At 32.5% G+C, this 11,904-nt stretch overlaps 2 protein-coding genes across 2 annotated transcripts; both read right to left on the reverse strand.

Annotated features, from left to right (window-relative positions):
- Positions 1–545: 545 nt before the first annotated feature.
- LOC123658263 (catalase-like) lies at positions 546–3,126 on the reverse strand. The gene is made up of 2 exons (XM_045593700.1): positions 2,983–3,126; positions 546–2,051 (listed from the first exon to the last, which is right to left on the reverse strand). Exons 1-2 carry the CDS (start codon positions 3,124–3,126, stop codon positions 570–572), a joined length of 1,626 nt encoding a protein of 541 aa, XP_045449656.1. The 3' UTR covers positions 546–569.
- Positions 3,127–7,678: 4,552 nt separating this feature from the next.
- On the reverse strand, positions 7,679–10,473 carry LOC123658525 (peroxisomal catalase 1-like). Its single transcript, XM_045593919.1, has 2 exons — positions 10,320–10,473; positions 7,679–9,377 (listed from the first exon to the last, which is right to left on the reverse strand). The coding sequence occupies exons 1-2, from the start codon at positions 10,464–10,466 to the stop codon at positions 7,845–7,847; spliced, it is 1,680 nt and encodes a 559-aa protein (XP_045449875.1). The 5' UTR covers positions 10,467–10,473; the 3' UTR covers positions 7,679–7,844.
- Between the last annotated feature and the right edge of the window lie 1,431 nt (positions 10,474–11,904).

Raw genomic sequence — 11,904 nt, forward strand, 5'->3', positions numbered from 1 at the left:
CAACGAAGGTTCTTACTGATACCATTTAAATACTAATTTTCATTCAAAATTAAAACTACAAATTAAAATTTTATAAAATCCTTAAAATAAATTAAAAACTCATTTTTTACTTCACAATGACTCTCACTGACATGATTGAAAGAACAATATTTTAAAAATAATCACTCAATAAAACCTCATATAAAAAAATATATGTAAATGTATAAAGTGTGGAATAATTGTGTTTGCTCGCAAACGAAAAAAACCGACTTCAATTACATCGACAAGTAATACAACGTAAGTAAACGAAAAAAATTAACAAACGCACTAGCTGTCACTACAATTTGCAAAGGTTTTCCTCGATTTCTCAGGGATTACATCATCAGATCCTGGTTCCCTTATGATGGCACCACTCTTGGGATATCTCCTTTCCAACAAAAAAAGAATTATCAAAATCGGTTCATAAACGACGAAGTTATCCCCGACCATACATAAAATATATATACGGTCGAATTGAATAACCTTCTCCTTTTTGAAGTCGGTTTAAAAAGAATAATTATTCTCTATAGCTTTGTTGTTTATTTTATTACTTAAGATTTGGTATAGCTTTGATGCCTCCGCTTTGGATCTTTTAAAACTGGCATTTGGGCAGGTGACGGCATTTCTAATGCTTCAAGTAATCTATTTTCTACTGCCCTTCCTAAACTCGGGTCGGTCAGTGTTAATAAACGTATTACTCTTCTTTGCAAGTAAGCAGATATAGGAACTAATGTAGGTACAGTATTGTTAATAAGCCTTGCTCTTTGATCATCGTTCAAGTAGTGGTTGTAAAAATATGCTGCTTGATCTAAATCGACCGCATTTACGTCGAATACATGCAATCTCTCTTTGGGCCGCGATGAATCTACATATGGAACTGGTCCATTAAACGAATTTGGATAGTAATTTGGTGCATCCTTCATATTATCTCTTACAGGTGGTTTTCCATCACGATCGTAGACTTTCCAATATAACGGAGTATTTACTGTTATTCTGTTGTGATTAACACCTAGACGGTAATCTTGTGTATCTCGATAAGAAAAACGTCTTGATTTGAACATATTATCAAGTGGTCCTGGAATACCAGGCACTAAGTTACCGGGATTAAAAGCACTTTGTTCTGAAACTCTGAAGAAATTGTCCGGATTCCTATTTAGAATAAGACGACCAATGGGTACTGTGAAATATGTACCCTTCTTCCAAAGTCTTGTCACTTCAAATGGATTGTAATCAAGTTGTTTGATTTTTTCTAACGTCATCACATCCATTTCTAACTTCCACGTAGGATACTTTTTGTTTTCTATAGCATTGTATAAATCTCTCGTATAGTAATCAGGATCACGTGCTGCAATGGCTTCAGCTATATCCGATGGAAGATTTTCTACACCTTGTTCAGTCCTAAAATTAAATTTAACAAAATAGCGGTCGCCTTTTTTATTATTAATTTCAAACGTGTGAATAGGAAAGGCGTCCATTTTTCTGTATCCATTCGGTATCCCGTAATCAGAGAACAACCATAGGACAGCGTGTAAAGTTTCAGGCTTTTTAAGTATAAAATCCCATTGAGAGGTGAAATCGAATAGATTAGTTTTGGGATTTCTTTTTAGAGCATGAACAAAACTTGGAAAATCGTTTGGGTCTCTATGGAAAAATACAGGAAAACTAAGAGCTAAAAGATCTAAATTGCCTTCATTTGTATAAAATTTGACACTCATCCCTTTCAATTCTCTAGCGAGGTCGCTTCCTCCGAGATTTTGTATGACTGTAGAGAATCTGACAACTACTGGAGTTTTTTTACCAACCCCATTAAACAAGTCTGCCTTTGTATACTGAGACACATCGTTAGTCACTTCAAAATAACCAAATGCAGCTGTACCTTTAGCGTGAACTAGCCTTTCAGGAATTCTCTCTGCATCAGCATGCGTTATTAAGTCTATATGGTACTGATTTGAAAAGGTATCCGAATTCAAACCAATAGATTCTCTTATCTCAACAAATTTTCCAGAACTTGTAGTGAGTATGCCTATCGGTTTCTGTAAAAAAGAAATAGCCAGAATTATACACAAGATATGAAAAACGCCTATTTTACTTCATAACTAACAAAAATTATTACTGATGTCCGTAAAACATTTTAATTTTCTACTTTAATGTCTACAGTAAACCTGGATAAAAATTATTTATTATTAAATTTAAAGTGTTGCTCGCCGAATTATTTTTTGGGTATTAAACATTTTACTTGTATTTCATTACATGAATAAATTATTTCCTTGTTGACAAAGTTGTATACTTATAACAAGTACTTGTAGACTGATGTTTTGTATGTCACAAATACGTTTAAATTTCACTATGTATGTTTTCTTTAACTTTTTATCGTCCGCGGTGATTTTCATTTTATGATTAAAACGTGTTAGCATTAATTTTAGTAACATATTATTTTAGGATAACGATACGAATTTCAATAGTCAGTTAAGTAGATTCCGAATTTATCGACGACTGGGTATTCTTTCTGACGTTCCCATATCTCTTAAGCTAAATGTCCTAACAATACACTGTTTATGGCAAAGCTTATCTTCGTACCGAGATCTTGATAGTGTAGTAACCTTTATCCGTAAGGATTCATATAATATATACTAGCTGTGCTCGTGACTTCGTCCGCGTGGAATTCAACAAAATAGTTACTGTTCAGTTCGCAGAGTTATAAAAAAAAAAAAAAAAAAAGTACTCTAAATTACTCCTTATTACATCAGCTATCTACCAGTGGAAGTCCCGTCAAAATCAGTTCAGCCGTTTCAGAGATTAGCCGGAACAAACAGACAGACAGAAAATTATGAAAAATGTTATTTTACTGTACCGAGTAGACATACATGAATTTAGTGAAATGCTGTTATTTTAATATCACAAACAGACACTCCAATTTTATTTATTTGTATAGATGTATAACTAAATGACATTCCGATCACATACCGGATGTTCCATTTTAAATTCACATAGTTGACGAGTGGCAGGATCGGTTCTATTGAAATATTCATGTAATCCGTTATCAACGCACTGAACATAATTAAATGCAAGTAATAATATAAAAAACACATGCGCTTCCTTGCACTTCATATTGACGAAAGCGAGTTCTTGTTGCCAGAATACTTTATATACACCGCCCTTTGTAATTGATGTAATTTAAAGTACTATTATTAATCATGAGTGAAATCTATCGGTATAATTGTAATTGTAGACTTTTTATTCACTCGTGCTCTAAATGTTCTTCTTACATTTCAAATTTCATGGTTACAGTTTGATGAGTAAATTATCTTTTTTTTTTTAAATTGTGAACGTGTATTTACACAAGCTGGCATTTGTAAGAGTTATTATATTATGTACATTGACTAAGACGGCAAACAAGCGTACTTCTCTTGTGATGGTAAGAGGTAACTGTACCCTTAAGTATAGACGCTTGCAACACTGGAAGCATTGCAAGCGCGTTCCCGACTGTAACACTGATCCTTTATAGCGGTTCTGACAACCTTGCTCACCACAGGAACCCAATTCTATTTGAGATCAATATTATTTAGGTGTGATATTCTATAAGGTCGAGACATTTTCCCGACGCGTATTTATGAGACGGTGCCTATTTTGTCACAACGCTGTCTATCTGAAATAATTAAAACTACTTCAGTGAATATCAATCAAAGGATGTAACGTGGCCCACATCTACTATAAGGTAGTGTAGCTGTATTAGCTAGGGTAGCAGTTTATTCTTTGTTAATTTAATTTTAAGCTTGTTTGTTAATTTAATTTTAAGCAGATGTATAGTTGATTTGTAATTGTCCTTAATAATTATATTTTATTCTTTCGTCTGTGATAGGTATAATAAATAAATAAAGACTCATTCTTGGAAACAAACTTTTTAAAAATATTATGTACACATTGTCATCATGTACACATTACACGTCTGCTTCAACGACCATCGATCCTACGACACAGGTGAGCAGCCCACAGCCACTTCAACTTACTAATTCTGTGCGCTATGTCGGTTACTTTTGTTCTCTCGCGGATAGTATCTTTTACAATCCTATCTTTGAGAGAAACCCCAAGCATAGCCCGTTCCATTGCACGCTGAGCAATTTTAAACTCCCGCCAGACCACAGATCAGTTCCTTTGTCAGTGTCCACGTCTCGGCTCCGTGTGTTAACACAGGTAGAACGCATTGCTCGAAGACTTTTATCTTCGAGCGTCGCAGAATTTTCAAAATGAAGACTTGACAAAGCCTGCCATACGTCAACCATTTCAACCGAGTCCTCCTATCGGACTCCTTCTCAAAGTTGTTGTGGCCTAGTTGAGTGGTATAGCCTAGTCAAACATAATCCTGAACGACTTCCAGAAGAGTATCATCGACCGATACCGGTTTCGGTATAACTTGGTTGTTAAACAAAGCTTTCGTTTTATCCCAGTTCATACTTCAGACCGACTCATCGGGAGGACTCGTTTAGGCAGCCCAGCATCTCGCCTAGCTCATTCAACGTATCTGCAAAGATAAAAAATTAAAAGTATAGATATACTAAACAATGAGCTGTTGTTTTTTTGTTATTTTATGATTAAACACAAATATGTCTTCATTTTTTTTTCTGAATTTCAAATTAAATTGATAAAGATGTGTGGACTACTGGACTGGATTTTATGCAACATGTTACTAATTTTGTACTAAAACATAGTTTATATATTATTTTTCAAAAGAATAACTGCTGAGTTTCTTGCTGATTCTTCTCTGCAGAATCTACATTCCGAATCGGTAGTACTCTTAATTAAATAAAAATAATATTCATTTTTAAAGTTTTAATTTGTAAAATGACGATCAAAAGTGCTCATGGGGCCTATTTTTGAATAAAGATGTTTTTGATTTTGATTTTGAATTTAGGAATAACAGACTCATCTGTGTTTATAATTACTAGTCGTTATTTATGTTGGGCAAAAGCTTTACGCTCTGAATTGCTATATTATAAAGTAAGGCACTGTAAGTTATAAGTAATAGTTTATAGATAAATAGTATTTCTAACAGTCGATACGATTACAGCTTAATATTAAATACAAACATTAAATATACCTGCGTATACACAGTTACAGAACTATATGTAGTAAACAATTTATTGTTAATTAAGCCACAAATCAATCAGTACCGCTGTTAGCGATATAATTAAGAAGACCAATAGCGAAATTAACCTTGACTCTTCAGATGGAAATGGTTCAAAATTAAACCTGAATGTTATTATTTACTTTATTTTATTTAATTATATGGACAAGAAATGAACAGATGGTTCGCCTGGTTACGGGATTTATCTGATTTATATTCACTACCACTATAAAGAATTAAGACCAACAATATTGAATACAGATGATGAAACAAAAAGAAGAGGGTGTTGACTTTCAGTTGCCTCTTAACATACCGATAACAGCTATAACTTAGTCGATTTTAATAAAAAATTTACAGTTATCTAACTCTATCATAATAATTTAATATTGTAGATTTAATAAAAAAGCGAATTCGTTTCGCGTTCAATTCTTCAAGTGTTTCAAAGTTATTAACCAGTTAATTTGGAATTTGAGCCACGCGTGAAAATCTTTATAACATTACTGACTACGACTCCTACATGTTAACCTTTTAATAAATATATTTAAATGGTAAAGGTCGAATAAATTTGTAAATTTTATATTAGGATAATGTTGTTTCAAGTTTGAATACATTGCTGTAAATTATTAATAACATAGAAATTTTGCTGCAAAATAAACATGTCTTCAAACATGCACGTTTTGCCTCAGGCAAATATACAACTTGTGTGCATTATTTAACTAAGCAAATATATAAACAATATTGAAGCTGAATTTTAAGTTTTAGGAATAAAAAGGTTTATCTTTGTGTCAATCTGGGACCAAAATTATACTATTAATACTAAACGCCTCACACTCAACGGCTCTAACTAGGATTAACTCCTATGTCGGAGGTCCGGAAACACACACTATACTTAAGCAATAACGCCCAGACTACGGCAAATATCTGTATAACCAATACAAATTATTGCCATGTGGGGGGATTGAACCATCAACCGCCAGCGCTTCAGCCTGTAATATCCCACTGTTGGGCATAGGCCTCTTTCCCCATATAGGAGAAGGATCAGAGCTTAATCCACCACGCTGCTCCAGTGCGGGTTGGCGTATATATTCCCTACTGTGAGTAACGATCGCTATCAGGTGTATATGATAACAACTGGGACCGACCACCAGCGCAACAGCCACAAACCAGTAAGTACTATAACCGTTGCGCAAATGTGTCTTCGAATATAATATAAACAACTATTACAAAAATGTATGGTAATGTACGAGTATTCCGATAAATACATCCACTATTGCAAAACTGACACGAGTCGAGATATAATTATTAAAAAAAAAACTAAGTAATGTCAAAGACAAGTTGAATAGGTAATCAAAAAAAAAGTCTCATTCAATCTTCTCACTAATCTCAATATGTAACATACTTATGTCCAAAACGATTGATAACGTTTAACACAAGACGATCCATGTGTTAAAACTCGAGTTTGATACTTCTTTGTTTGTAGACATCCTGCGCATTATATTATGTAATACTCGTACAATATTATAAATATTAGAATATATATAATTCGTATCCGAATAATAAAATAATTTATAAAACTTTTGTCAATTTACCGAAAGATTTGTTAAGATAGGACTTGTTGAAATATGATTTTGAATGTAATTTTATACACTAAAACACATTAGATGAAAATTGGTCAATTTTATAGACATTCAGTCTATTCATAATACGTAATTTTCATTACTTCGAGCTACTAACTTCGAGAGGACAACTTAGTGATAACTATTATGAAAGAAAAGATCAAGACTGATAAAAAAAGACTAATGTGAATGTGATGCTTTAAAAATTGGAAATCTTTGGAATGGTTTCGACGAATATACATAAAAATAAAAACAGAAGAACATAGATATAAATATATTTTTTTAGTTAATTAAAGATTCATAATATCAAACTGGTTTTTATTCGTAAAACCTATTTTGCAACAAAAAGGGAGCTCATCTTTTTCGACAAAAGTGTAAACGCATAGTAATAATAAACGCCTTTGACCTACTAGTATAATTAGGTTTAGCAACAATAATCCAATTGTATTTTATTATGGTAATTATTTTATTCCAGGAAATAACTAATTATGCATTACGTTTAGTTTTCGAGATTGCAATTGTTTCAAGAAAACGATTTATATTACTACTTAATCTATAATAATTTATTTATAATAAATTATTATTATTATATTGAGTCCAATCACGAATTTTTTATATGTAATATCTAGACATGTAATAAAATAGTAGAAATTAATTCACGTTTTATTTCCATTAAAAAAATTCTTAATGAAATATTATACAATTTATATTTAAAAATTGTTTAAAAAAATTATGTGTCAAATTTATATTGATAACTATATTGACTTTTTGTAAGCAAAAGTTAAATGCAAGGCAGTTTTTGCAAATTTAAAAAATACTTATGCGAAAAGAAAGAATTAAGACGCTTTTTTTCTATTTCGGATAGTAATCAATACTTATTTTTCTTTGTTAAAATAAGATGCGCTCAATAAAATAAACAGCATTTGTTTAAAAAGTATTGGAATAAATATCTTAACGACTAAACAGAATCAAAATGGATGTAATATTATTTTGTAATAAAAATGGAAGGTAGATTAGAATTAAGAAAAATGAACCATTCTAATACAAGTATTGAGTAAATATTAATAATGAACCGCAAATCTATAAATTTAATCATGTGATTTAATCGTTGAACCCATATATTGATTGAAATTATATTCGTCATCTTCGTGGTGATCGTCGTATTTTTTTCTGGGGACTTTAAGTGCTTGTGGTGGTGAGGGTGGGGGTTGTTTCAATAATTTTTGCAAGAGTTGTTCAACTCTTCCACCTAAATCTTGATCTACCAGAGTAAGAAGACGTATAACTCTCTTCTGCATATATGGTGCAACCGGAAGTACGAAAGGTACAGTATTGTTTATGAGCCTCATTCTTTGATCCTCTGTTAAGTAATGGTTATAGAAATATGATGCCGGTTCTAAATCAACTGCGTTAGTTTCATAAACTGTAAACCTTTCCTTAGGTTTACTTGGATCAACATATGGCACTGGGCCGTTAAATGAGTTTGGATAATAGTTAGGCGCGTCTTTCATATTGTCTTTTAAAGGCGGCACACCATCACGATCATAGACCTTCCAGTATACTGGAGTATTAACGTCAATTCTATTGTGGTTCACACCTAAACGATGTGTAAGTGTATCGCGGTACGACATTCGTCTTGTTTTAAACATATTATCCAGTCCTCCAAGAATACCTGGTACTAGATTTCCCGGATTAAAAGCACTTTGTTCTACAATCCTGAAGTAGTTATCCGGATTTCTATTCAAAACAAGACGTCCTATCTGAACTGTATGATAATTGCCTTTTTTCCATAATCTTGTAACTTCAAATGGATTGTAACTAACTTTTTTAATGCCATCGAATGACATTACATCCATTTCGAGTTTCCAGGCAGGGTATTCTTTTTTCTCAATAGCATTGTATAAATCTCTGTTATAATAATCTGGGTCACGTGCCGCAATAATTTGTGCTACCCATGTGGGAAGGTTTTCGATGCCTTGTTCAGTTCTGAAGTTAAATCGAACGAAGAATCTTTCACCTTTTTTATTATAAATTTCATAAGTGTGAATAGGAAAAGCATCCATTTTTCTATATCCATTAGGAATACCGTAATCAGATAGTAACCATAAAATAGCATGAATTGTGTCAGGTCTTTTAGTAACAAAGTCCCAACGCATAGTAAAATCGTAAAGATTGGTTTTAGGATTCCTTTTGAAAGCGTGAACAAAATTCGGAAAGTCTAAAGCATCCCTGTAGAAAAATACAGGAAAGTTGATACATAATAAGTCCAAATTTCCTTCTTTGGTATAAAATTTAACAGCTAAACCTTTCATTTCCCTGGCTAAATCATTTCCACCTTGGTTTTGTACTGCTGTCGAAAAACGTACCACAACTGGAGTTACCTTGCCGACATTATTAAAAACATCTGCTTTGATATATTTTGAAACATCATGTGTCACCTCAAAATATCCAAACGCTCCACCACCTTTTGCATGTACCATTCTTTCCGGGATTCTTTCAGCGTCGGCATGGGTAATTAAGTCTAAGTGATATTGGTTTGAAAACGCGTCAGAATTTAATGTAACAGATTCTCTTATCTCGACCAGCTTTCCTGAGCTTGTTGTTAGAATACCGATTGGCTTCTGTAATCAGAAAACAAAAAGTAATTTACGAAATATCCATATTTAGACTTTGTTTGGTCTGTTCTGGTATTTAATACACAAACTTTCAATGAATACACTGCTGTAAATTGTTACAAAAAAAAAACTATGATATACATACAACAATTTATCACGCATTAAAAATGTCGCTAATAATGTCGCATATATGTTATGCTACATATATTCCGTCGATATAATTTAATGAATATTAAATGCCATCAAATAAATCAATTATTAAAAAAATTATATGGTGTCATGGGACACCAGGTAGGAACGAAGTTCCTTCGGATAGTATAGAAACAGCACAATTTGACAAAAAAAATGTTGAATTTTATACATATTTTCTAATTATTGATTTTTTTTTTTTGATTGGTTTTTAATTAAGTACATAAAAATATTTAGGAAATTTAGTATTTTAGAAAATAACAAATACCGTAAAATAAAATAAATCAAACAAAATAATAATAATAATAATAATAATAATCCAAACTATTAAATGAAATAAAAAAAATATGGCTTTATTTATTTTTGTCGACAGTATAAAATTGCATAAATAAATAAAAAAAAGTTTAATAGTAATATTTTAGTTTTACAAACGACATATTATACAGTCGTGTGACTGATATTACGTCACTTCCGTTATATATTTTTCTTACGGTTTTAGTATCACATTTTTTTCAGTTCGGTCGCCCAGCCAAATGTCAAGCCTGCCGTAAGGAAGTTCGTTCCAATAATATGATAATACGGTTATGTATTAAATCTATAAATTATTTTATGTATGATGAATGATATATATGTGACAATACAAATAGTCATCATTAACAACAATTTTTACTGTAATTATAAAATAAAATCTTTTTAATTGATTAATATGAAAACTTATCAACTTTATTCCCAAAAAAAAAGTATTTTTAATCAACTTACAGAATGTTGCAACTTAAACTCATACAGCTGCCGAGTTACGGGCTCGGTTTGGTTCAAGTAATTGTACAATTCATTGTCAATGCACCTAACATTACCGACTAAAAATACTAAGAGGTATTGCAGCAATACCTCTGCCACGCGCTTCATAGTGTATAAAAACAATTAATTACATCGCCCCTTGTATATATATACTCCTGATACTGTTTAATGAATAGGAGGAACTTCACACTTAACAAGTGAAATCAACGTTAAATTTGATGAATTTACATTGCTAGTAATTAAAATTGGATTTGAACAAAATGTTATGTATATTGTTATCAAGTATTCAATAGTCGCTCAACGATTATGACTTAGTTAATATTAATTGTTATGATATAGCTTAGTAATTACATATTGTATTAATTTCTTAAATCAATAATTATTATTCTTATTTATAATTATATTCGTTTAACATTATAAATGTAAGTTAATCAATAATTAGCTTTGATTTGACACATCGATAAAATTGTATAAAAAGGGTAGATAATCATTTTAAGCATTCATTATTATTCGACTTGTTAACAACGTTACGCTGTTCAAAAATATAGACAGATTGTGGTAATCGCCTTGGCTATTTAATTTAGAAACCCACCAGTGTTTTACATCTCAGAAGTGGGATTGTGCTCAAAAAATGTCTGGACCTTACTTAGATGGTTTGGGCCAACGCAAACGAAAAAATAATGAATCAAGCAGCTCGGAAGATGAAAACAGTGATTTTTTTTTCTCTGACGGTGGTTATAAAAAGAAACTGTACAAAAAACGACACGTTGCTCCCAGTGATGCGGAAGTGATCCCTAAATTTCGACCGGAGGACACTAATAGCAATATTATAGGTTGGCTGCACAAAATAGATCAATTGGGCGACGTTTATGGCTGGGATCACACCGATCGAACATTTATTATGCAATTACGACTACGTGGCTCCGCCCGAGAATGGTACGACGATCTCGATAATTATGACCTGACATGGGATGAATGGAAGGAGATGCTGCAGACTGCCTTTCCACGATCGACTGATTACGTGGACAAATTAGAACGGATGTTGGCGAGGACAAAAGAAGACAAAGAGACTATGACGAAGTATTATCATGAGAAATTGTCTTTAGTTAAGAGATGTAACATCACCGGCGAAGATGCTATCTCGTGTATAATTCGTGGACTACCTTATGAACTGAGAGCTAACGCTAAAGCATATACTTGTAATACTCCTGAACAATTATATTATGGCTATTTATCATCATTAGAAAATTTCAAACGAATGGAAACGCAAACTGTGCGGAAATCAACGTGGAAAAGAGGAACCAATAATGATGCGCTAGGTTCAACATCAAGCCATCAGCTCCAGCCGAAGATATGCTACATGTGTCGGCGGCCGGGTCACGAAGCACGAGACTGTAGACAACAACAGCACTGCGGAAAATGTCGCCGTAACGGACATACTACCGCAGCCTGTTGGTTTGGTGCTGGGACATCGCGACCGCAATTAAATCAGGTTAGTCAGGTGTTACATATTACTTACGATATTTATGCTGATATTTACAAACGA

This window comes from Melitaea cinxia, chromosome 12, assembly GCF_905220565.1.
Source record: "Melitaea cinxia chromosome 12, ilMelCinx1.1, whole genome shotgun sequence".
NCBI classification, from domain to species: Eukaryota; Metazoa; Arthropoda; class Insecta; order Lepidoptera; family Nymphalidae; genus Melitaea; species Melitaea cinxia.

Coding starts and splice junctions, on each gene's coding strand:
- LOC123658525 (XM_045593919.1), bottom strand. CDS start 10,466: ATGAAGCGCGTGGCAGAGGTATTGCTGCAATACCTCTTAGTATTTTTA. Junction 9,378..10,319: donor AGTTTAAGTTGCAACATTCT/GTAAGTTGATTA, acceptor TTCTGATTACAG/AAGCCAATCGGTATTCTAAC.
- LOC123658263 (XM_045593700.1), bottom strand. CDS start 3,126: ATGAAGTGCAAGGAAGCGCATGTGTTTTTTATATTATTACTTGCATTT. Junction 2,052..2,982: donor AATTTAAAATGGAACATCCG/GTATGTGATCGG, acceptor TCTTTTTTACAG/AAACCGATAGGCATACTCAC.